Below are 27,784 nucleotides of genomic sequence, written 5' to 3'. Positions count from 1 at the left end.
TATTATATTATATTATACATTTTAAGAACGTACCTGTGCAGCGGGTCCCTAATAGACGAGACCTTGGAACTGGTGCGCAAGGTCCTATCCCCAAAGTCGTGATCGCTGATGACCCGCCACCATACCCGTAGCTCGTCCTCCGGCATCTGGTGGATGCTCTCCGTGTATATCGGGCTGCGTACCTCCTGCGTAGTGTATAAGCCCAGAGCAACCGCGAACTCCTCCATCGAGAGATGGACGTCATGCCCGAACATGCGGAAGTAAACCTCCGACTGTGTCGTATCGACGCCTGGCACCCTCATCTCAATCTCTGGCGTACCAGGCGCGCGGGGCCTGCAATAATATAATATAATATATTAAAAACATAACAATGTGGAGTAAACTTACGTAACGCATATCGTGGAGTAAACCTCCAGTGTCAGCTCCCGGTGAGCTGATAGTGGCATACTAAAGCATCGGCTCCAGGGCGTATCCTGTCCAATGTACTCAGCCGTCCGCTGGTGCACGTCACAGGACTCCAAAAACGACCAGGAAATAATCGTGCTGGGAAACGGGTGCATCGGGCGTAGGCGAATGTATCGTGTATGGGCGTCCGAACCCTCAGCGAACTGCACATGAGGGTAGGTGAGCAACACGTTGTTGCCCTCGGGGGGTCCGCGGCCCCGCCCCTCGCCCTGCCCGAGCTACTCGAGCTCGTGCTCAATCTCGTCGTCCACAAACTATAATAATAATAATAAATAATAATAATTAAAACAATAACAATTACAATAATAACAATAAACAGTAATAATAAATATTAATAATAATATTTACAAAAAATAATAATTATTATTATAATAATACTTACTATAATAAAAATATTAATAATAACAATAAATACTAATAATAAATATTATTAATAATATTTATAACAAATAATAATTATTATTATAATAAAAATAATAATAATAATAATAATAAATAATAGTAATAAATATTAATAATAAAATTTATAATAATATTAATAATAATATTTATAATAATATTAATATTAATAATATTATTTTTATTAATAAAAATAAACAGAAAAAAAAATATCAGATGTGGCGTATAGAGCTATACGCCACGTCTGACAGTCCAGGTAAACCGACGGCCGGACTCCGGCCAACAGTTTTATCCATCCAAACAACATAATCAACATCATCACCTCATCAACAACACATCTTAATCATCATGTTAACCTAATCGTCATCACTAATATAATATTAAAAAATTACCTCCATATCGTGTCGGTGTTGGGTGAAATCTCGTCGGCTCGTTTGGTATTCCGGTCGCCGTCCGATATAGGCTCGTGTGTGGATGCTCAGTTGTTCGCGCGGGAGTTTTGAAATTTGAAAGTGTGCATCTGAGCAGGCGTCTGCTAATAATAAGGGGTCCTAGACGCCACGTATAGGCCTATACGTGGCATCTTAAGCCTAAGTCAGGTAACTGAGCAGACGTCTGCTGATAATAAGGGGTCCTAGACGCCACGTATAGTCCTATACGTGGCGTCTTAGGCCTATTATTTTTATTTAATTATCATTATTTATTAGTATTTATTATTTATTATTTATTAGTTATTAATATTAATATTAATATTAATTTGTTATTTAGTTATTATTATTTATTATTATTTATTATTATTATTATTTTATATTATTTAGTTATTAATATTAATATTAGTTTGTTATTTAATTATTGTTATTTATTATTATTAAAATTATTGTTATTTATTATTAATTATTTAATATTTATTATTATTATTATAGACTTTTTGTCCATTGATACAATGTCTTCTATAAGCTGTTTAGATCTACGTTAGAGGATTCCCTTCGCCAACCCTGGCGTATGTCTTCGTAGTCCTTCAAACGCTGTCCGAACCGTGTTTTCCATTCGAGCGCCGCCGGTACGGCGCTTCTTTCCCAATTAGGGTTTGGCCTAAGCATTGGGAAATCCCCTACCAGGTTTATATATATCCTGTGATCACCTCCCCAGCTAGCGATGCCTATAACCTGTGAATCCGGAACCAAGTCAGGACCGATTCTCAATGGGAAGTAAGATTCGGCCTGATTGCCAACTAGGTTGACTAACACACACGCGTATGTCTGAGCAGCCACGTGCCCGTGACCGGGTAAGCTGAACCAACGACTCGGCGGCGCCGGTTTGACCGTGTTGTAGTACGGAATGCTGGAATGAACCCAACCGTACAATCTGTCATCCTCTTTGTTGAACATCGCCCTCCACCACCCTTCGTTCGTTTCCAGCTCGTTCTGCATCGCCCGCCTAATATCCGGCCAAACTTTCTCATGTATCCCCAAACCCACTGCAATTGATCAAAAACCGCAGTTACCGTCTGGGCATACGTTTTTGATGTCTGCGACGAACAGATGGGCCCAGCTAGGAATGACGCTCCTAAACGTTTCTATCGCTGGTAGTTGCACAGGCGAAACCATCAAACGAAACCCGAGGTTAGCTCCCGTAGGTCTTCCACGAGGAGTTTTAAACCGCGACGCTGACTGGGACAACGAACGATTCAGCGAGGATGGGGTGGGGTTTTCTTGGCTGGGCCCCTGTGACGAGGATGGGTTGTAGGAGCTGTGTCTGAGGAGATCTGGAGCGGGGGTGTATGCGCTGTGCCTCGGGGGATCTGGTTTGTTGGGACACCCCCGAGGATCCTCTCTTTTTTCTGGCTCCTTCTTTTTAGATCTCCCTGGAATAGCAGACAAGAGCCTAGCGAAAAAACTTTTCTTTTGATTAGGGTCATCTATGGACGATAGCGTATCTGTGATGTCCCGTAGACCTGCTGCGTAGTCTGGCTCTTCGTTCGGCGGACAGGCTGGATCAAAATTAAGCCTCCTCCAGAACGGGTCAACATCCTCTATTGGGATACACATGTCGTTAACTATGTATCCCTTAATCCGACAGGCACATGGCAGCCCCGAAGACGAATACAAATGGTGGTTACATGAAGCGCCACCGTAACGCATCTTGTGTATCAACCCATACTCGTTCACAAGTAGACCCAGAGCGTGAATCGACACCCTGTTTATTAGCTTCTTCAACCAGATGTGCTGTCGATGTCCTTCCATGACCTTCGAGCAGGAGGCTTCAAAAGATTTACCGATTTCTTTCATCTGCGAGTTGACCATTTTAAGGATTTGCCTGGCAATTGTGTCGAGCGAGTTGTTGCTTCCATTGAGGTACCTTTCAGATTTGCGTGCTGGCTCTCAACTCGATTCGTCGTAGTTTCGCCGTAGTTTCGGCGTTCGTCGATCCAGCAGGCTACAAACTTGTGTTTGTATGGATCCAGCCAGCTCTTGCGAATGTATTGCCAGACCTCTGAAAAATAAAAGGAAACGTTATTAACACGTATGTTTAAGCTATTAAAAACTGTCAGGTGATACGAAGGACTCACCGGCTCTATCGTCCCGTATCAAATGACACTCCACGTTGAGGTGGTCGTACTCCTGAATCGTCGGCGACTGATACAGGACCTTCCACCAGTACGCAAAGTCCGTCCCCATTTCCGTGCTATATAGGCCCTTAAATTTTCTCCTGATATTCTCGGATATATGCCACCTGCATAAATTTTTTGTGGCATTAGGGAAGACCGCGTCGCATGCGTTCATAAGGGCCTGGTCCGCATCAGTCAGGATCACGCGTGGCTCCTTGCAGTCGTAGAGCATTTGTTTAAGTTTCTCCAGAGCCCAGCCGAAGTTCCTCTGCCGTTCCCTGATCACAAACGCGGCGGCGATACAAAACGACTGTGATGTCGAGGTCACACCGATAAACTGAACCAACGGCCAGTCGTACATGTTGGTGTTGTACGTCGTGTCAACCATCAACACCTCGGGGAACGCACGCCACATCTTATGCGACTTACTATGACAGAAGAAAATTTCCTCCGTCCTGTCGTCGGTATCACTCTCCCGGGTACTCTTCATCCGCTAAGCATTTCCTCATATGGGACACGGAAAAGTAGGATGAATCCCCGCGAGCTCCTCGGGTAAATCTAGCCTATAAGCTACCTCACCAACTAGGGCCAAAATACGAAACGGACCAATAAACCTCGGACTGAGCTTCCCCCTCTTACGAAAACGAATAATGCCTTTCCATGGAGAAACTTTCAACATAACCCGGTCCCCGGCCTCAAACACAATAGGCCTTCGCCTTTTATCCGCGTAAGACTTCTGACGATCCTGCGCGGCTTTCATAAAAGCCTTAATATTATTGAGCTTCTCAGTCGTGGCCTCGACCACCTCCAAACTGCCCAATTGCTTCTGACCTATGGAACCCCAACAGACCAGAGTCCTACACCTCCTACCATACAGTATCTCAAACGGTGGCATCCCAATCGTGGCATGATAACTGTTATTATACGAGAACTTTACCAACGGTAAGTGATGGTCCCAACTACCACCAAAGTCGATAACACAAGCCCGCAATATATCCTCAAGAGTCTGAATGGTCCTCTAGGACTGACCATCCGTCTACGGGTGATAAGCAGTACTGATGAGGAGTTTTGTGCCCATCTCCTCGTGAAACCTTTTCCAAAACCTTGAGGTGAAACGCGTATCCCTATCCGAAACAATAGATACCGGAACCCCGTGCCTAGAGACAATCTCACGAATAAACACATCGGCCAGCTGCTTAGAACTAAAAGTCTCTCGAATCGGCAAGAAGTGAGCGCTCTTGGTCAGTCTTGTAACGCCCGTTGATTCCGATCTCAAGAATTAAAGATTGTTGAGTATGTATAATTCTCGGGATTCATCCGACGTTTCTCAGAAGCCTTCACGTCATCCCGCTTCCGATCGGCCATCTCCAGCCCCCCCCTTCATTGCTTCGACTTTTTGATCGATTCCAAGTTCCTAGAGGTAGTTCAAGATCTCGGCTAGAGTGCAATTGACCTACTTCTCGTGGATAAAAATTAGAGTTTCCGGTGTAGAAAGATCCCCAGGTATGGCATTTACATCATATTAAAATTTCGTGGTCATTGGAGGTGTTTAGGTCGGTCAATCGATTTTAGTTCGAAAACTAGGGTTTATCGGGTGTAGAATTGCAAATTGTTGAGTTTGATGCGTTAGTTGATCGGGTGACCGACCGATTCTGTTCGTGCAGCCCTAGGGGGGTTTAAGGTCTGTGGAAAAATTATTTTTTTGGTGCTCGGGGCTGTCGGGGTTAGTGCTTCGTCAATCGAGTCGGCGGTGCGCGAATTTTCGTTTAAATGTTAAAGTAAGTGTTGTAAAAAGGAACCGTCAACCCTATCAACTCGGGTGACATAATTATGATGAATGAAAAGGTTTAAGACGGAATTTGGTCCATTCGGGGCTGATTCGGTTAACAAATGGTTTTAAGGATTATTTCACGCGCATTCGACCCGATTTGACTATCTTTGGGCCTTGGGCCAAAGTGTTGGGCTTGTACAGCCCATTAGGCTAGAGTGTTCCTACAGTCTAGGTTAGTAACGCGTTATGTATAATTTACAGACCCTTGCTTGTGATTTTTCCCTTAGGAACTTCCTAGCTCGTTGCAAGTATTCGATCGATCTCAGGTGAGTTCATGATGCCCTTTTTACTCATTTTACTTTTGGGCTAGCATGCGCACCTAAATCTTTTCTTACTTGATGAAATGTTTTTAAAATGATTTTATATAGGCTTGCTAGTATATGGTAAGCCTTGGGATGTTAAATATATATATATATATGTATATACATTATTTCTTGGCCTCTATTTGGCGATGTTGTAGTCGTTTCGACTACTGATGTTGTGTATGCCTACTTTGTGTTTGCATGCACTGATGTTACGTGTTTGGGTTGTACGTTTGCTTGACCCTGATGTTATACGTGGATGATATATATATATATATACATACTGTTATGTATATAGGGATGTTATTGAATGGATGTTTACATATACATTTTGTATATGTATGTATGAAGATGTTTAAGTTCAGTAATGATGATTAGATGGATGTACCCTTTTACTTTTAGAAAACCTTTGGTATGACTATCATGATTTTACTACTGATATCTTTTACTTAAAACTTGAACTCACCCAGCTCAAGCTGACTTTGTGTGCATGTTAGTGTAAGTTTCAGGATTTGGAAGAGGATGCCTTATCGCTTGGACGTGCACGGAGCTACTTGGATGGTGAAGGGCATACTGGAAGGAAGAATTGTTATGAATGTTTTATTTCAAAGAAACTTATAAAAGTTATACTTACTTTGGATTTTGGGCAAAAATTCCCGGGTTTCGGGAACTTATTTCATATTTCATGTTTTCCGCAAAGTTGATACTCTGATACGTTTGTTTTAATGGAAGAAACGGTTTTTGAGTTTATTTAATTTTACGAGTGTTTTGAATGATTACCAACTGTGGGGTTCCCGGGGTTCGGGGCCTTACAAGTCTATCCACGATTACCCAAATGGTGTCATAATTACCCCTAGGAGTACGAGGTAGTTTAGTCACGAAATCCATAGTAAGATGCTCCCACTTTCACTCAGGTATTTCTAAAGGTTGAAGCTTCCCGAACGGCTTTTGATGCTCGGCCTTAGCTTGTAGACACGTCAAACATTTACTCACATACTGAGCCACCTCAAACTTCATCGCAGGCCACCAATAATTCTTCTTCAGGTCTTGGTACATCTTGGTCGCGCCTGGGTGAATAGAATAGCGCGACTTGTGTGCCTCATCCAAAATTTTATCTCTGAATCCCCATACTTCGGTACCCATAAACGACCATCCTTATACTTCACCCCGTCACCGACGTCTTCCAACAATTTCTCCTGACCCCAAACACGCTCTGACATAATCCATTCCACCTGCAAAGCCTCATTCTGAACCTTGGCTATTTGTTTCAAAATATCGGGTTTAAGAATAAGCTGATGGGATTTCACACGAATAGGTTTTGGTCTCTCCTTCCGGCTTAACGCGTCGGCCACCATGTTAGCCTCACCCAGATGGTACATGATCTCCAGATCGTAGTCCTTAATTAACTCCAACCATCGATGCTGTCGCATATTCAATTTCTTTTGCTCGAAGAAATTCTTTAAGCTCTTATGATCAGTATAAATAACGCAAGGAACACCGTACAAATAATGCCGCCACAACTTAAGCGCAAACACAACCGCCGCCAACACTAAATCGTGTGTAGGATAATTCGCCTCATGAGGCTTCAACTGCCGTGAGGCATAAGCGATGACTCGGCCTCGCTGCATCAAAACACAACCAAGCCCCTAATAAGAGGCATCAGAATAAACCACTAGATCATCAGTGCCATCAGGTAGAGCTAAAATCAGGGCATGCGTCAACCTGTTATTCAACTCGAGAAAAGCCTCCTCCTGCTCAGTACCCCAAACCAACTTAACACTCTTCTTAGTCAACTTGGTCAGTGAAGAAGCAATTTTCGAAAAATCGGGAATAAAGCGGCGGTAATACCCCGCCAAACCCAGAAAGCTACAGATTTCAGATGGAGACTTAGGAGACTCCCATTCATTCACGGATTCCACCTTTGCAGGATCAACCAAAATACCACTCAGGTTAATAACGTGCGCCAAGAACTGAACCTCGCGCAACCAAAAAGAACACTTAGAAAACTTCACATACAACTTGTTCTGTCGCAAAGCTTCCAAAACTTCCATGAGATGACCGGCGTGATCGGATTCGATTTTGGAATACACAAGGACGTCATCAATGAATACAATAACAGAGCGATCGAGCATCGGTCTACACACCCGGTTCATAAGATCCATGAACGCAGCCGGTGCGTTGGTCAAACCGAAAGACATCACGAGGAATTCGTAGTGCCCATAACGAGTGCGGAAGGCAGTCTTAGGAATATCTTCTTCCCGAATCTTCAACTGATGATACCCGGACCTAAGGTCGATCTTCAAGAACCAACTAGCTCCTTGGAGCTAATCAAATAAGTCGTCGATCCTCGGGAGAGGGTACCGATTCTTAACAGTGAGCTTATTCAATTCACGGTAGTCAATGCACATTCGCATGCTACCATCCTTCTTCTTAACGAACAGGACCGGGGCACCCCAAGGTGAGATGCTCGGTCGAATGAAGCCCTTTTCGAGCAAGTCTTCCAACTGGGCCATAAATTCTTTCATCTCATTCGGTGCTAGACAATAAGGGCTCGAGTAACGGGTTTTGCGCCCGGCACAAGATCTATCTGGATATCGACCTTGCGGTCCGGCGGCACATCTGAGAAATCATCTGGAATTACATCCGGGAAATCTCGAACGATAGGAACATCACCGACGGTAGCCCTAGACACGGAAACAGATTTTTCCTACGGCGACCTCAACCTCAAACACATCGACTACGCGCTCGGGTGATTTATTCAACGAGGAACAGAAAGCGGTAGACACAAAACTTCTACTAGCGCCCGAATCAAATAAGACTGACGCCGGTAATTCATCAAGTAGAAAGGTATCTGGGATAACATCACGCTCCTACTTAGCTAAACAGTTGCTCATACATTCTTGAAGGAGCGAGGAATTTAAGGGATCATGTACCAGGAACCCAGAGTGACAGTATGCTACGCCTCAGCTAAACCGTTACGCACAAAGCGTTTGAGAGGATGGGAAACGAACAAGAGAATTTAGGGAATAAGATAAACTTTAACGCTAACGACTCGAGACTTAGACAAATCCTATCCCTACAAAGACGGAACCCTAACATAGTCAGACACAAGTGGTATTTAAAACATGAAAGGTAAGGGTAAACTGCTAATAACGTTGATCAAGTGTTATTAGTCGTTTACTTCACCGGCCCGTTCTTAGCACCCCCTGCCCCTAACCACATTAGCATTCAATCTAACACTTAGGCAGTTAACCACATACTAGAAACTTTTAAATTTAAAGGAATGACTAATAATTTAAAGTTACCTCTTGGCGTGCAGCTACTCGCGGTGGGCATACTGGTCTCTTTTCTTACAGTTCAAGTCCAAGCATTCGGGGATGCTCGGATCCCTCGACCCAAGGCTCTGATACCAACTTGTAAGACCCCGAACCCCGGGAGCCCCACAGTTGGTATTCATACAAAATATTATTTAAAGAAATTAAACTTGAAAACGGTTTCTTCCATTAAAACAAACATCTCAGAGTGTATATTCCGCGGAAAACATAAATCGTAAAACAAGTTCCCTAAAACCCGGAAATTTTGCCCAAAACTAATTTTAAATATAATTCGTAAAACTAATTAAAATAAATTGTTCAAAATTCATTCTTCCATCCGCGTATGCCTTTCACCGTCCAAGTAGCTTCGTGCACGTCCAAACGATAAGGCATCCTCTTCCTAACATGAAACTCACACTAACATGCACACAAAGTCAGCTTAAGCTGAGTGAGTTCAAGTTTTAAATAAGTAACAAAAGTGTTAATAATCATTCCAACGGTTTTAAAACTGTAAACGGAGTTACATCAGTTAGGTCATCAAATTCAATAAATAATCATCCTTACGTACGAACGTCTCTATACATACATTCCTATATATAAATATATATATATAACATTCAATAATAACATTCAGGGCCGAGAAAACGTACATCCCAAACACGTAACATTCAGCGCATGCAAACACAAAGTAGGCAAACGCAACATTCAGTAGTCGAGACGACTACAACATTCGCCAAATATTGGCCATTCTATAATATATATATATACATACACACATTCATTAACATTCCAAGGCCTACCAATACTAGCAAGCCTATGTAAAATCGTTTAAAACATTTCATCAAGCAAAATCACTTAGGTGTGCATGCTAGCCCAAAACTTAAAAAGAGTTAAACGGGGCATCAAGAACTCACCTGACACAAGACGTGGATTCACCACGAGCTAGAGAATCCCTAAGAAATCCCAAAACTCAAACACTTGTCGGTTTACATTCAATCAATAGTAATGACATCAAGATGACCCGTTTATCCTACGAGACATTCTAACATGGTTCGAGTTACCTAAACCCTCTACCTCATCAAACTTAATCACAACAGCCCCCGAGGTCTCATATTCACCAAAACGACCCTTAGGTACTCCCGAGAATAAAGAAATCCCAATTTGCCCCCGGGAGCAGTAGGTAACACTAACACGCGCGTTTAGGAGTCGTTTAGGCCATTAACATCCAACTCAGCCCCGTATGGACCCATTATGATAAAAACACAGCCAACAAGTCCACACGACGCCACACAAGTCAAATGGGTCGGTAACCCGCAAGTACAACGCACCAACTATTCAATAAACACAATTGCGCGTTGTACCGACCCGTTGGAGTAACCGACAACCAATTCAGCCCCATAACTTATAAAAATGAATTTTGAACATACCTTACATCAAACCAAGTGTCCCCGAGCTGAATTGGTAGTTAATCACTTCAACCCTCACGTTAAACGCGCCAAAGTACAATTCTAGACAACCGAACACAACAATCAAACTACAACTAGTTGATCAACTTAACGAACACCTATGAACATGTTCTTTAAGTATGATATACGGGACATACCTAGAAAGATTGTGGTGCAAAAACTCACTTCAAACAGCCCCAACAAAAACACAATTGAACATCCACCGGTTAAGCCTAAAACGAACTTAGCGATTAATAACGAGTAAAACGTGTAGATTTTAGCATGCGAAGATGCATTTAATTACATAGGATAACCTTTGAAATAAATTATTAAATTTTTACCAGACTTTAATAAATGTCTTAGGTTTATAAAAAATATTTTTATTATATTTTTATATTGGACACAAAAATTATAAAATTCCTCCAACATAGCAAGGTACGTGCAGCTATTTCAGTGCGCAACAAAATGGTTTTATTTATATAAAATTAATTAACAATTCAAATTGGGTTTGGTTCCTAACTCAAAATACTAATTTTCAGAAGTGGAACCAACCAATTTGGACCTGTCGAAAAAAGGTTATGACGTCGGGAAGACAGACCAGAATCCGTCATCCCGGATCAGCTTTGACACTCGATTTTATAAATTCATAAAAACTATTCAAATCTCGTCCAAAAATTACGTATTATACCTTTCTGGAAACTAGACTCAAAGTAGAACATCATGGAATCAAGAATCGATCCAAAACAATGGATTATCATCACGTTACAGACCCTACAATAAACGTATACGAATCTGTCAGCAAACTGTTATCATCAAAACTCAACCTTAACGACCAATAGGCGCGTTAATATGATCAATTAAGGTGTAAAAGACATGGGGAATCATAAAACCGAACTTGAATTGAAGTTTTCACGGCTGAAACTTGGCTGGGCAGAAGAAACACGAGCAGGGGGGGTCTTAGCTGCGATCGGCCGCTTGGAATGAAGTTAGGGTTAGGGTAATTGTTTTATGATATAAAATAACAAGTTACATCCAAGTCCCTCCAAATTGAAACATAAGGCATTATTAAAGAAAAGTTGAATGGCTTAATGTACCGAGATGTCGTAAAGGCTTCCGAGAAACGCCTAATAAATCCCGAGAATTATACATACTCTACAAGCTTTAATTTTTGAAACCAGAATTAAAAGGCGTTACAGATAGCAAGGGAAACGAACACCGAGCTGACCTCGCACTGAGTGTCTACAAATCCGTGAGTTTCAGGACCCCACTTTTAAACTGTTTTTATGAACTTTTGGGGTGAAAAACGTGTTTATATACGTTATCTATCTGAAAACGGTTCAGTATATAAGTTATTTGAACATTTATATATGAAAAGTCCCTACAGACATAATGATTGACAACGTGCTGATGAAAGGTGATTATTATCGTTGATTGGTATATTAAGTGGAGATAGTACGAATGATAAAACATAATGAAATTACACGTGACAACATGTTTATACAAACACGTTATGTAATGCTAAACATAACTAATTTGGGAAACAACGTGGTCTGTAATGGCCATGGGAATAACGTGGTCTATAATGGGCATGGGTATAACATGCTCTATGATGATCATGGGGCTATTGTGGGCAAAAGAGGAGCCACAATAGTAATAAACTAAAGTTGAGTATAGCCTATGAGTCAAGTTTTGCTGCAAGTTACTAAACTAAAGTTGAGTATCGCCTATGAGCCATGTTCTGCTGCAATATACTAAATTTATAAAAATAGGGATGTTATATTTAAAATCTTATTAAAGAAAAGTTTAGATCACATCGAAACAGAAGGCAAGCGGGCAACAAGCTACGCCGCTACCCCTTTTTGAATCGCAAAACCCAATCTTTTAAAAACTATATTTGCTGATCTTGGAGTCATAACATTACTTTGCATGACCCGCTGAACACGGGTAAGTAGCTCCACAGCTTCAGGCGCGAGGAAACCAAAAGTGTCAAATTAAAGTTGAGTATGGCCTATGAGCCAAATTCTACTACTTACTAAACTAAAGTTGATTATGGATTATGAACCAAGTTCTACTACAACTTACTAAACAAAAGTTGAGTATTGCCTATGAGCCAAGTTCTGCTGCAACTAAGTAAACTAACTTGATTATGAAATGAATACCAAGAAAATATTGTGGTTATACATATTGTGGGCGGAAGAGGGGCCATAGCTATTGGTGATACGTGATAAATACTATATGTGTATGTGTGTGTATATATATATATATATCTGTATATACATACTATATGGATAGGGTAGGAAATACTATGTGTAGAAAATAGTAATTGTCTGTGTATACACCGTGTAATGTTTGAGTTTACGTGGAACCATTGTGGTCAGAAGAGGGGCCGTAGTGGTTGATTTTACGTGGAACCATTGTGGGCAGAAGGGGGGCCACAGTGGTTGATATTACGTGGAAAATGAAGGTACGTAGTACGAACAAGCAGTCACTATTTTATCGTAATTTTAAACTTTATCATAAACTTATACACATACATATGAGTATACAAAGACGCAGATGTACATATATAAACATAAATACATTTGCTTACATACGCGCGTACATACTAACTATGACTGTGTGGTACGCAGAACTGATTTCATTAAAACTTATGAAACTCACCAACTATTCGTAGTTGACCTGTGTTAACATGATTTTCAGGTAATCAGAAAATAGGAGTAAATGCTTATGTGTTACATGTTTGGATTGTGATCGATGCTGTGAGCATTAGAGTATGAAGTGAAGTAGTTAACGGACTAGTTTTGATTGTATCACTTAGTTTGTAAAAGATGTTAGAACGATGTAATATATTGTAAATTAGTTAGTAATGTTTCTTTATGAACCATGTATTTGATACCAGTTGTGTCTGTTACATTTCCGTTTTACGCTTCCGCAAATCGCTTAACGGGGTGTAACAAAAACCCTACATAATGTATGAGCAGGATAATAAGAATTAGGGTGATTATTAAAGTGATAGTTGTCTCATATTGGATTTCTTTGTTTTGTATAGAGTTTAGATGTTAAGTAGGGGTGTGCACAATTTGGTTCGATTAATTTCGTTAAATAACCAATATCAAACTTGGGCTAAAAGTTTTCTTAAAAATACATGAAATGAATGCTTAAACAAATGAAATGAAGGTATAACTACATGAAATGAATGTGTGTGTGTGTGTGTGTATATATATATATGACATTGGGATATTAGTACATGAAATGGAGATATAAATACATGAAAATGATAGTATTAAACTATTAATACATATAATACATGAAATAGAGGGAAAAACGCTTGAAAACATGAAAAAAATGAAGAGTTTGTTGCGGTTCGGTTAATTTCGGTTAATTCGAGTTTTGGTTTCATCGGTTTTCGGTTCGGTTTCGGTTAACGATTCGGTTATTTCTCACCCCTAATGTCAAGACGTTCATATTTTGGTTGGTTTGTTTTAAAAACAAATTAGACATTGTAAATCACTTGCTTGTATTATAAAATAGATTGTTTAAAGAGAAATGAAACTAATTTGGTTTTGTATGTAACTTATTCTTTTAGCTACATGTGAAGTCGAATTAATAAAATTTTGAAAATTACGAGCGAGGTTTTTTTGAAAAAGACCCTGGATTTTTATATTCGCTTTAGGTCATGAAAATTGTTGGTCTGTCGCCGAGTGACAGAATCAAAATTTTTTAACTAGTGGTCAATATAACCGTTTTTATATTCTCTAATATGTAATACATGTATTTTTTTTAAATAATCGCGTGATACAAATACCAGAACACTCGTACAATTGTTATGTTTTCCAATGAAAAGAAATAAGATTGGCTCAATTAAGAGCATTCTCAAACCGTTCTCTATAAATATTTGAGTGAGTTTTGTAAATTATATGGTATGATTATGAGTGGTTGTGAGAAGGAGAGAGAAAATGTTTTGTGAGAAAGTTAAATTTGTGGATACACTATTCACAACATGTAGTTTTTTAATATTTTTCGAAAGTGGTTGTGAGTAGAGAAGAGATAAAAGATAATAATAAATGTATAAAAAATATTATTCAATTGAAAATGAGACAAAAATATTGTGATTTTTAGTGTAATTATATGGATTTGAATAAAAAATAAGCTAGGAATGCTATAACCCTACATGAACTAAAATAATATACTAATAAACTGTCAATTAAAATAAATCAAATAATATATTTTCTAAAATTTCACTTTTGATAAGATTAATTTACTCTTTCTTGTTTGGTATATTTAATAGACTACTAGCTACTTTAAAGTCAACAGAAAAGTATCAAAAGTTGAGTAAAGTAGTAACTATTAAATAAAGAAATGACAAAATAAATAAAATATTACCTTTTATTCTCCTAATTCTATTTTTTTCTTCATTTTTCTTCTGCCCCAACTGTATATTTTAAGCATTCAGGCGCACTTTGATACTATTCATTTGACCACAAAAAAACCAAACAAATAGTTAAACACTTTAATTACCGATGATGGGCACTTAATAAGGTTGACTCATCATATAGTAACGCATATCCACAAACACGGTAGTCTAGCAGGCAGGCGATGGGCACCCCCTAGCCAAGCCCTAAATTCGTTCATAGTTATACCTCCTGTGTTCTTTGTAGTAACCACCTGATATACTTGCTTATGTTGTTATGTTTACAGGTATTATACCATGTGCTCTTTCCTCCCACGTTTGTAACCCTATATTTTGCCACATCCTAATTCCACTATAGCATGGTATTTTCAACTCAAATTTACTAATATGTTGAATGATTAGCTTTTGCAGTACATCGTAAATTGAGAGACTTCAACACCGACATTGAGGAAGCACAAATAGATATATGTGAGCATATCATCACACCACCGTTCATCCTTCTTGTCCACTGTCGCACCACGGCTTTCTTCAATAGAATAAATTTCAACATTATTGATTCATCAATAATCGTCTCGTTCTTTGTATTTAGTTTAGTAATTTGTAATAGTCTAAGGACTAGTTTTGACAATAATGTAAGTTTATTCGCTAGGGGATGTTAGCGAATGAACAGTTTTGGTTCCTAATAAGCTATAAAAGGTTAGCATATGAGATGTTAATATATTAGGTCATTCGCTAGGGGGATGGCTAAAAGAGCTTGTACAGATCTAGATCTTGATAACAACGATACACATGTTAATTCTTGCATACGTTATGTGTGTGTAGTGTGTATGTTGAGTGAACAATTCGGCAGAGTTCCGAGAGAGAAATGGCAAAATATTAGAACTATTACATTAATGATAAGTTACAGGGTATTTATAGGGGATGACCACATTCGTTAACTTAACACTTAATGAATGTGTCATTCGTTACAGATACTTTAACGAATAAACATACTTATTTGTTATACTTTAAAAGATAGCGAATGGCCCTCATTCATTAAACTTGGTTAATGAATGAGCTTACAATTAGACGAATGTGTTACATTCGTTACGGGGTAACGAATGTAACTTACATTAGAGCGAATGGCCCATTTAGCCATATTTACATTAAGACCCCTATACTTTAGACTTATTACATTAATTCCCTGATAAAGATCGAGACGTACAAAACATGTATCAACAAACTCCCCCTCGTCTCGAGCTCTTTATCTACTTTAACACTGGAATATCTTCGTCTTCCAGTCAATGCAGCTATGAATCTTGTATGCATAACAGACTCTAACAACCTTCTGAAACTGCATAGCAAGTTCATAATCTCTTACATTAGCAAATCTGATCTAACTTGTAAATAACGCATCATTGTTAGACTCAGATAGGTTGACTAGCCACATCGGATCAATAACACGTATTGTCTTCGTGTTAGAACCGTAACCATAAACAATCACCGCTTCACCTGTAATATTGTCGTAGTACCAATAATTGAACGAGGTGAAAAGACTCTGAGGAAATATCTTCATGGGAACCCTCTTCATATTCTTCGGCGGCTTGACTTGTAAAATTAACTTCCTCCAGCCAGTGCGAGTATCAATCTCATCAATGTACTTATGAGTTGGCACCTGAGGCTTGAAGAACTTGAAACCAAACCGGGTTTCATGTAATAACTGCTTATAGAACCAACTAGCCCATTTATCGTCCCCACGATTCACAAACGGTTGATTGGCTAGGGTTCTCACATCCCATCTGGGCATAGGTAAGATATCGTGTGGGCGTTTGAAATAATAAATACCATGCTCCCACTTCATGATATATACCTTAAGATCTGAATCATACTGTCATGCTACCATATCACCTCTCACATCTTTAGCTGGCTTGTACTTTTTCATTTGGTATGCCGATGCTCGATCCCTTGCTATTTTGACTTCCTCTTGTTCATGATAACGAAAGGTCTCGATCATCTTGTTCATCTTCTTTACGTTATGCTCGAACATACCATCCAAAGCACGTTTGCGCTTTTTCTCTGTTGTCGATACGTGACTGGTCTTTGCAGCTTTATTACACTTCTCTTTTTCTTCTTGTAACCGACGTTCTGCTTCATCAAAGTGCTCAGTAGTGAAAAACGGAATACCCGCGTCATTGTTATTATCTGTGTAAAGCTCTGGATATTCTTCAGTAGTAACATCTTCCACTTCCACTTCTTCAAAATCAGGTACACTCCCGTGAGGAATACCTGTATCAGTACTATCTTCCATCTCCACATCCACGTTCTCACCCAATTCCTCAATCTCATCATCATTTAGATCCAGAAGCAAGGCAATTTGTTCTTTCGTTAAAGAATGATCAACAAATTCTCCTTCTTTGATCTCATCAGCATTCACCATACTGTATACAATCCCATCCATTCCTACAAACAGAAGCATGTTAGCCGGAATAACATCTATTAGCTTGGCTCTCGTGTAATCTTTATATGGAACAATCTGTAGATTACTAGCTTCAGACCAACCACCAACGGTGTGGAACTTCCGCCCGGTTGTTGATCTACCCCACCCCCTGCACCATCCTGATCGTCTTCATTATTCTTCAACTTCTTTAATTCATCTTCTTTGCATGTCAGTTGAAGAATAGTCTCATCCTGCTTATCTAATCTCTCCCCCTGAGCAGCAATCAGGGCTCGAAGTTCCCTATTATCACATTAAGCCGATAGAAGATGCCTCAGCAAATTCCGTTGCGCTAGCTCATTAGCAGCTCTGTCTGCTTGCATTTGATTTTGCTGTAAATGCAATAGATTCATCATGTGAAACCATTGAGCATAAGGAGTCATGTGATAGAAATTAGGATGCACTGGTTGCATTGGACCCTGAGGACGATTGAATGTCATAAACGAATGCTCAGGCCTCGGCAACGGTGTTGGAGTAACAGGAGTAACAGGTGTAGTTGGCTGTGGTGTAGGCATCTGTGCCAATATAGTATGTAATATGTCTCCAAAATAAGGATCAGGCCTCACAGTAGTTGCCAAAGTCAGAGTTGGAGGCATTGGAGACGTAGGCATCAGCATAGGTGTTGGAGAACGAGGAAATCTGTCATTGGGGAGTAGGAGATCGTGGAATCTGTGGAACTGGAACTGGAGAAGCAGTAGAAGAAATAATAGGAGTAGAAACAGCAGTAGAAGGCACAAACGGCTGACTCGGTATCTCATTACCCGAACCTCTTCTAACTCGTTGTTTCTTGGGTTTCTCCCCCTTTTCCGTCATCGGTTCTTTACCTTTACGCTTACGCTTCTGTTCATAACTTAACTTGGCTTGTGGTCCTGGACCACCATCACCACCATCATCTCCATCATCACCACCATCACCACCTTCACGTTCTGAATCGGAATCGTCATGAGCCCAACGATCATTAGGTGGCGCGACATAATCAATATTCGCTAGATGACCAATCAAACGTTTAAACTTTGGTCGATCTGCCAAACTCTGACCTCTGTACGATCTCAAACGTCGCATCGTTTCTTCATTCATATGATCGAGCTTCATTACGTCTGCTTGATCTTTTTCCAAGTCAGGCACCAGATCATTTATCATCATTTGTAAAAATCTGGGATACATTAAGAACTTATGTCTGCTGGTGATGTTTTCTTTCAAATGATAATAAACCAATTCTGAGAAATTGAATGGTTTATTAAGAAAAAGGGCAACAAACGCAGATTGAAGCATCGCTCGGCACTCGTCAAATCCACCCTTGCGTCCACCGAGACAATGAATCAATACATGAAGCAGATACTTGTATTGTTTACATAAGTTCGCTTTGTTGTACATAGATCTACCCAAATCACCATTATACTTTACACGGCCAAATAACCCTCTGATCAATGCTCTATCGAACTCACATTTGTCATCAACTGTGTCATTAAATCCCAGTGAGTCTGATCACACCAACATCAATCACCACCCGTTTTTCTTGAATAACCGCTTCTATCTGATTATCTTCTTCATTGAACTTAGCAGTATTCCAAAACTCTTGTATTATCTTCTGATAAACAACTTTACGGGTAGAGATAGCCTCGTAGATTCTCGAGCGAATTAGAAAACTATTCATTCCCCTGTATATCGGAGAATCTTCAAAGTTCGGCTCAAGAAAGGCACAAATATTATGGCTCTTGTTCCATGACAGCATAACAAGAGCTTGAACAGGTTCAGCTTGAATTTCAGGCTGTGGCTCAGGATTATTTTCTAGTTGTTGCTCGGGAACTGGATGTTGAAAGATCTCTTCTGCCATATTCTGTTTAAAAAAAAAATTCAGCAAACTGTTTAAATACATCATATTGATTTAACGAATGAGCATCTCATTCGTTACTTTATACGAATGAGACATTCGTTATACAATTAATGTTTTACATTCGTTACAAATAACGAATCATACTTATACGTGAATTCATTCGTTATTGTAACGAATCAATGTGTATTACTTTAACGAATCAACTCTGATTCGTTACACTTAGTTGTTATCAAATACACTGTCCATTCGCTACCTTAGCGAAACATATAGTCTTTCGTTAATAATTTAACGAATCTGACCTGATCATTCGTTACAAAGGTAACAAATGTAAATTAAATTTTCATTTGACTATCAGGAGTCAAAAATTAAATTAATTTTGACTATTCAAAGTCAAAGACGATGAATATCAACGACGTATCAGTTAGTTTCCTAACAATTTTCACATTTAACTCTAATGACATTGGTCTAAAATCAGTTTTATATCTTAATCAATGATCATCGGAACTAATTGTCATCAATATATGAGTTTTAACAGTGTGCAACTGTTCGGTTCATAACCAGTTAGAACATCGATCAATTAACCCATAAACACCCGATGAAAATCCATAAGACTCATATCATTGAGATCGCCAATACCTGTATAACACGAATATGTTAATCAATTGCGATAATAAGCAGGTATGAAATCTTGAAAAATTTTGCAATAGTTCGTCTAGGGTGATAGTGAAATAGGAAAATGGCGAATGAAATGACATTCGTCAAACATTGGGATTTTAACCCAATAATTTCACAACGCCCGAGGTCATTCGTTCAAAATTTGAACTAACGAATGACCTCATTCGTTAAATTAATAATCCTGATTCGTTAAACTTTTCAATGAATAAGATTCTCATTCGTTAAAAATTTTAACGAATCTTATTTTACCTTCTCTTATTCGTTAACATTTTAACGAATAAAGAAGTTATTCGTTAATCTTTAAGGAATGATACATTATACATTCTATTCATTAAATGTTTAAACAAATGACCTCCATTCGTTATGCACAACGGAAGCGAATGTCTTTATAACGAATGAGAAACTCATTCGTTATGTTTAAATAACGAATGGCTTACATTCGTTAAACATTTTAACGAATCACCCAATTTTCCTTAGCAAGTGAGATACGAATATATTTTAAGGATTTAAATAATATTAAAACCAACTAGGGTTTTAACACTGAATTAAATAATCAATTAAATCCAATTTTAGGGTTTAATCGCATACATTAAAATACCCGATCAACCAAGGATCGGTAATACTTAATTTAAACGGATTTTTACGTTAAAAATACAACTGATACCAGTTGTAAATACATTAAGCACGATTAACTTAAAACTTTTTGGGGATTAATCTTTTTCTTTTTCCTTTGAATTTATTCGCTAGCTTGGTAAATCAAAACTAAAGCAGAATTGAAAAGAAAAAAAAATCATTCCCGTCAATGTACTATCATTTTCCCTTTTTGCTTCAAAACTCATTTTGAGGAGCATTTTTCAATGTTTTTGAAATTTTTCAATATTTGAATGTTTTTGGAGTTTTTAAATTTTCTCTGTACAAACAGAAACCACAATATTTTTGGATTTTATATTTTTCCCCCCTAAAAACAACAAAAATCGAAAAGAAAACAAGAAATAAAATGATTTAACCAAGCTTTTGAATATCCTTTAAAGATTTTAAACCATTTATACCTAGCAGATATTGAAAATGTGTTTTTTTCAAATGCCTTAGTATAAAGGTCAGCCTTTTGAAAATCCGTATGAATTTTATCAACGGATATTAATTTCTTTTCAAAACAATCACGTATAAAGTGATAACAAATTTCAATATGTTTGGTTTTCGAATGGTGAACAAGATTTTTGGTGATTGAAATTGCAGCAGAATTATCAATATAAATTGGAGTAGTAAGAAACTTCAAACCGTAATCCCGCAAGTGTTGCTGGATCTAGAGAACCTGTGAGCAGAAACTCGAGGCCGCCACATACTCCGCTTCGGCTGTTGAAGTTGAGACCGTTGTCTGCTTCTTACACTGCCATGAAACAAGCCGGTTTCCTAAGAATTGACATCCCGCTGTTGTAGATTTGAAGTTGATCTTGCATCCTCCATAGTCCGAATCAGTAAAGGCGGTGAGATCGAACATATCGTCCTTGAGATACCATAACCCGATGTCAGGATTTCCCCTCAGATAATGTAAGATGCGCTTTATTGCCACCAGGTGAGTCACTCGGGGACTCGATTGGTACCTAGCACACAAACAAACAGCAAACATGATATCAGGTCAACATGCAGTCAAAGATCGTTCACATATTTCGTCTGATGGATAAAGATCCCGGTGTCAGACTGGTGAACTTGCAAACCCAAAAAGAAACTTTTCTCTCCCATCGAACTCATCTCAAATTTTGTCTGCATCGTCTTCTCAAATTCTTTACATAAGCTATCATTTGTCGAACCGAAAATATTATCATCCACGTAGATTTCGACGAGGAGCAGATCGTCACCCACGTTCTTATAGAATAATGTACAATCCACAGTTCCTCTCTTGAACCCACTTTCAATTAGATGGTTAGCCAACGTGCTGTACCAGGCTCTCGGGGCATGATGTAAACCATAAAGAGCCTTGTTTAACCGATAAATACGCTCGGGAAAGTCTGGATCCTCGAAACCAGGAGGCTGCTTCACGTACACTTCCTCATGAATAGGTCCATTCAAGAATGCCGATTTCACGTCCATTTGATAAACCTTAAAATTTTTGTAGGCTGCATAGGCAAGAAAAATTCGTATAGCCTCCAGTCGTGCTACCGAAGCATTTACTTCAGTGTAATCTATGCCTTCTTGTTGATTGTATCAAAGTACGACCAATCGTGCTTTTTTTCTCATGATTACCCCGCAGTCGTCCTTTTTGCACTTAAAGACCCATTTAGTTGGAATCGCCTTTTTTACACGATCGGGTTTATCGATTAAGTCCCATACACCCAGTCTTATAAACTGTTGCAGCTCCTCCTGCATAGCTTCAACCCAAGATGGTTCCTTGAGTGCCATTGCAACACTAGTCGGTTCTATCTGTGATAGGAAGCAGGTGTATTGTGCGACACTGAGAATACCCGAAGAGTGCAAATCCGCATAATCACCACCTATCGAATCCTCAGTAGGAGATACATTATAATCAGCTTGATCATCACATACATTAGCCAATTGGTGCCTTGTACGAACCCCGTCGTTCACATCACCAATTATCTGATCCTGTGGATCCTATGAATGAATCCTTAAAGAAGGATTTGTAGGAACAGATACATTATCACCCAAATTGGTGATATTCTCGTCCACTATGTCTAAAGAGACAGTTGTTGACTCATCACTGATTAGAATTGGCTCGGTAGTCTCTTGAGCTTCATCTACCATTATAGATGATGAATCCACATAATCAGCATCATCGGAAGATTCAGAAACATCATTCATCGTTTCTGATACATTAGGAGAGTCATTTACATCAACCGAAGAAAACCTTGGATTCAGAATACACTGATCTTCCAAATAAGATCTAATGAGGTCTTCAGGTACTTCATCGACTGTTAACGTAAACGAATTAAATAAGCGATCATAATCAAACATCCAATCGGGACCAGTACCAGTTGGTGGAGTCGTATAACTTTGACAATCAACGTGATACCATTCTTCCACACAACCCGAAGAAATATTGAAAATCCACTTCTTCAGAGAGTTGTATCCCAAGAAATAACCCTCAAAAGCTTTCTCATCGAACTTTCCAAAATCTTTCTTTAAAATAGTACATGGACACCCGAATGGTTCCAAATATTTTAAGTTCTGCTTACGATTATTCAGAAGCTCGTAACTTGTCTTCTTGAGCTTCTTTACCGTTAATACGCGATTCAGTGTATAGCATGCCGTATTCACAGCTTCGTTCCAGAATTGAACAGGTAGCTTTGAATCAGCAAGCATTGTACGTGCATCTTCAATCAACGTACGATTTTTTCTTTCAGATACACCGTTCTGTTGAGGAACATAAGGTGCACTGAATTCCCGATGAATTCCTTTCTGAATGCAGAAGAAATCCTATACATTATTTCTAAATTCAGTTCCATTGTCACTACGAATTCGTCTCACTTTTAGTTTGTAAAGTGATTCGATCTTCGTGATAAGATTCTGAATTAAGACAGGAGTCTAATCCTTCGATCCCATAAATAACACCCATGAGTAGCGTGAGAAATCATCCGTTACTACTAAACAGTAAAAATCTCCAGCAATGCTAGCACGATTCACTGGACCAAAGAGATCCATATGAAGTCGTTCCAGAGGAGTAACAATAGTGTTTAGTGACTTGCTTGGATGTGATTTCTTCTTTTGTTTCCCCTTATTGCACGCGACGCAGTGATCATTGAACTTGAAATTCTTGAGTGACACACCATCCACTAAATCATTTGACATTAGAAAGTTCAACTTTCGTAAGTGGATGTGTCCCATGCGTCTATGCCAAAGAATAGAATCTTTCTCAGTCGCTTTGGATACAAAGCAAGTAGCTGAGGGCGAAACTTGTACATCATAACTCATGTCAAGTACATAAATATCATTTGATCGAGGTGATCGCATGACAACCATGTCTTCAGGAATTGTGTATCCCGGTTGAAGAATAACACATTCCTTGTCGGTGAATATGGTGGTAAATTTCTTATCGCAAATCTGTGACACGCTCTACAGATTATGATCCACCTTTTCACAATAATTAACCTTTTCAAATGTTACTTTTCCGTTTGAAACTTCTCCCTCTTTCGTAATCATTCCTCCTTGGTTACCAGAAAACGCAACATAACCCCCTTGAATATCTTTCATGTTATTCAGAAGGTCCAGGTTGCCGGTGATATGCCGAGAACATCCACTATCCAATATCCATTTGTGATTAGACACGGACCGAGATGTACCCTGCACAAACAAGTAAAATGATTAGTTCAAAGAGGCAGCCCAAGCCTCAGTCTTGGGCTCTCCCTTTGATATTTAGGAGAAACATTTAAATTAACTCCAACATTCGAGACTTGAGAATATGTGATGGTTTTCTTAGTTTTCTTCTTTAAGTATCCATCACGTATTCCCGAATCAAGATTTGAATAAATTGGTTGAACACGGTCAACACATTTGGTTGCTTTATTATCCGAATCAATCCGAATAACCTTCTTCGGATTAATATTCGAATACATTATAACACACTCATCAACTTGGTTTTCTTTTAGGTTTGATAATGAACAAATCTTTCGAGTTGATGAGTCTTTGATATCATCAATCTTTGCTTTGCACTTTTTGGAAACATGACTCGGTTCACCACATTTGAAACATAATCGAGAGTCCAAAGTGTTTCGTGGCAAAGTACATGTAGTATTTGATAGCAAAGATTTATGAATATCATCTTTGGGTTTCTCAAATGTAACTTTCTTCGGTGTTTTGTGTTTTAAACCCTTTCTTTTCTTATAGAATTCAAGATTGGTTAAATTCGAAGAATTTTCCAAACCTGACGATTTTATGAACGTGATAGGTTTAAAAACATTAGTTTTTGGTTTTTCTTGAACATTAACAATTTTTTATTGATAAAATTTTTGTTCAAGTTCAGTCATTTGTAAAGTGTCATCCTGAAATACACTTTCAATCATTTCAGGTTTAAGAAGATTCAAAGGAACTTCTTTGTCAGAAAACACTTTAGACAAACCCTTTAATTTAAATACTTTTTCATTTGATGATTTCAGTTGAGGATTAACTGTTGGTGCATTTTGTGACCGTCGCTATGCAATTCTGACCAGCGGAACGCCACAGGCGAAGTTAGAACAACTTCGCCATAGGCGAAGTTATAACAACTTCGCCATAGGCGAAATTAGCACAACTTCTACCATAGGCGAAGTTATATCAACTTCGCCATAGGCGAAGTTGTAACAACTTCGCCTACAGGCCCAAGCCCGTGAAGTTTATATATATATATGTGTGTCGTGTTTAGGGTTAAGAATCCAGAAAATCAGAGTATTGTGTTATAGTTCATTTGTCTAGAGAGTAAAAGAGAGGAAGTGTCGTGAGAGACGACCCGAGGTAGAGCTCACCTCGGGTCGGACGTGTTTCTGTTTATGTTACGGTATGTAACGTGTTTGTTTAATTATTATTATAAAGAATCTACAGATTTGTTTATCCCGTTCTTGTATTTGTTCTTGTATTTGTTCATGTACGTGTTTGTGTTCTTCGTCTTGTACACCATTAACGAGTCTAGGAGGATTCCGCACTCCTAGACCTCGTGCGGATCTCGTATCGATCAGCGACGCCCCCGGGGGGACTTACAAGTGGTATCAGAGCCTTAGGCTCTTATGCTATGGTTCGAGATCTGCGTTTTGGTGTTTCTGGCACGTTTCTGTGCGTTTCTGGCCGAACAGCGCCGCAGGCGAAGTTATTGTTCATCAGGCGAAGTTGCCGTCACTGTTCGTAGGGTTTCAGCGAAGATATAAGGTCTGGCGAAGTTATGGACAGGCGAAGTTATAGCCAGGCGAAGTTATGAACAGGCGAAGTTGACTTTAGGCGAAGTTGACTTCTCGTCGAAGTTAAAAAAAAAAAAAATGAGTATTTTGGAGTTTTCGTCTGTATGGCCAGGTGTACACGATTATTGTGAGACCAGAGATGTTGTTCCGTCAACGAGTGAAACTTGTTATCTCTGGGTCTTACGTGTGAACAAATACGTGTCAACTCAGGATATGGAGTTGAGGTTGTGAATGGGATATTGATTGAAACTGGATATTGACACATATTTGGCTGTTTGTGGGCAATGAAATTGTTGTTGTTCGAGGTTGACCAACTGAAGAAAGTCAAATTGAACTGAAGGTTTTTGTCATTACTGGATTGCGGTCAGAGCATATTATTTATGTTATTTTCAAGGCGTTCGAGAATTGGATCCTGAAACGTGATGCTTATTTATTAGAGTGAAAATTCTGGAACAAGTTGGATTTAATCGGGAACTAAAGTGTTTATGTTCTTGATCGTTATCCCTGGTGATTGAAGATGCTTCGGATTAATTAATGGTCATGTGTTAGATTCTGTCAAGGTGGTTTTGTGATGAAATTGATCACTTGATGTTGAGTAGTTGAAGATTAAACCTTATCGTATGCCGACGAGTTGGTGAAGTTGTGGAGGACGCCCAACTTCACGTGTTGGTGAAGTCAGATGGACTCACGTGATTGGTTGAGATGATCTATTGGCACGAGGATGCATGCATTTCAAAGACCTCAATCATTATAGTCGGAGAAGCTTACACTGAAGGGGAGATCTGATATGGAAGACGCTGGGTGATTGGTAGATTTGTGAAGCTACAGGACAGTTTCAGACACGGCTGGTTGATGAGCAAACAGAAGATCATCAGTTAAGAGGGACTCTGTTGGTGCATGTTTTGTAACAGATGATCTTTCGTGTTTGTTAGAATTGAGAGCAACGGTCAAAGGGGAGTCTGTTGGTGCATTTTGTGACCGTCGCTATGCAATTCTGACCAGCGGAACGCCACAGGCGAAGTTAGAACAACTTCGCCATAGGCGAAGTTATAACAACTTCGCCATAGGCGAAGTTAGCACAACTTCTGCCATAGGCGAAGTTATATCAACTTCGCCATAGGCGAAGTTGTAACAACTTCGCCTACAGGCCCAAGCCCGTGAAGTTTATATATATATATGTGTGTCGTGTTTAGGGTTAAGAATCCAGAAAATCAGAGTATTGTGTTATAGTTCATTTGTCTAGAGAGTAAAAGAGAGGAAGTGTCATGAGAGACGACCCGAGGTAGAGCTCACCTCGGGTCGGACGTGTTTCTGTTTATGTTACGGTATGTAACGTGTTTGTTTAATTATTATTATAAAGAATCTGCAGATTTGTTTATCCCGTTCTTGTATTTGTTCTTGTATTTGTTCGTGTACGTGTTTGTGTTCTTCGTCTTGTACACCATTAACGAGTCTAGGGGGATTCCGCACTCCTAGACCTCGTGCGGATTTCGTATCGATCGGCGACGCCCCCGGGGGGACTTACATTAACGAATCGCATCAACTCCTCATCAGACACCGAAGGCTTGTCTGATTGAAATACATTAGATTTTTTCTTAGGAATTACTTTAGGATTTACCTTAGGAACCTTTGTTTGTGTTTGAAGAAACACCCGAAGTCTTTGAACCATACACAGCTTGTTCAAAATCTTCGGGTTCACACAGAATATGATTGTCAATTGGAATATCTTTGTTTTTGACAATCACATCTGGTTCAGACAACTCCTCGATTGAACCATCCAATTCGTTTTTGGTGAAAACCTTTTTACTTTCGATATGAATTGGTTCACAAGCAGGACCAGTTGTATCAACACTTTTAGATTTATCAGTAGACATATTTGAAAATTTTTCACATCGGGAATGCTACTTTAATCATGTTTAAAAGGAGGTGGAATTTCGACGTAACCCAAACCTGCTTTTCCATTTTTCTTATGTGAATGATTAACCTCAATTATTTTATTCAAAAAAAAATGAAGAATCTCTAAATTTTCCAAGCTTATTATTCAATTCCATTATTTCGTTTTCAAGATTGGAAATACAGGTTCGGAGTCGAAGAATCTCCTTCAAATATTGATCAACTTCAATAATTTTACAATGAACTTTAGTTTTAAAA

The 27,784-nt window shown here is 39.1% G+C and overlaps 1 protein-coding gene across 1 annotated transcript; it reads right to left on the bottom strand.

Moving 5' to 3' along the window:
- Nucleotides 1–1,814: 1,814 nt before the first annotated feature.
- Nucleotides 1,815–3,887, bottom strand: LOC143530729 (uncharacterized). Its single transcript, XM_077026191.1, has 2 exons — nucleotides 3,434–3,887; nucleotides 1,815–2,341 (listed from the first exon to the last, which is right to left on the bottom strand). The coding sequence occupies exons 1-2, from the start codon at nucleotides 3,885–3,887 to the stop codon at nucleotides 1,815–1,817; spliced, it is 981 nt and encodes a 326-aa protein (XP_076882306.1).
- Between the last annotated feature and the right edge of the window lie 23,897 nt (nucleotides 3,888–27,784).

The sequence above is a fragment of the Bidens hawaiensis genome, unplaced genomic scaffold (assembly GCF_021521415.1).
Source record: "Bidens hawaiensis isolate Kalapana, Puna unplaced genomic scaffold, B.hawaiensis_p1.1 tig00000657_1, whole genome shotgun sequence".
NCBI classification, from domain to species: Eukaryota; Viridiplantae; Streptophyta; class Magnoliopsida; order Asterales; family Asteraceae; genus Bidens; species Bidens hawaiensis.
This window is presented reverse-complemented; position numbering and strand designations above follow the sequence as displayed.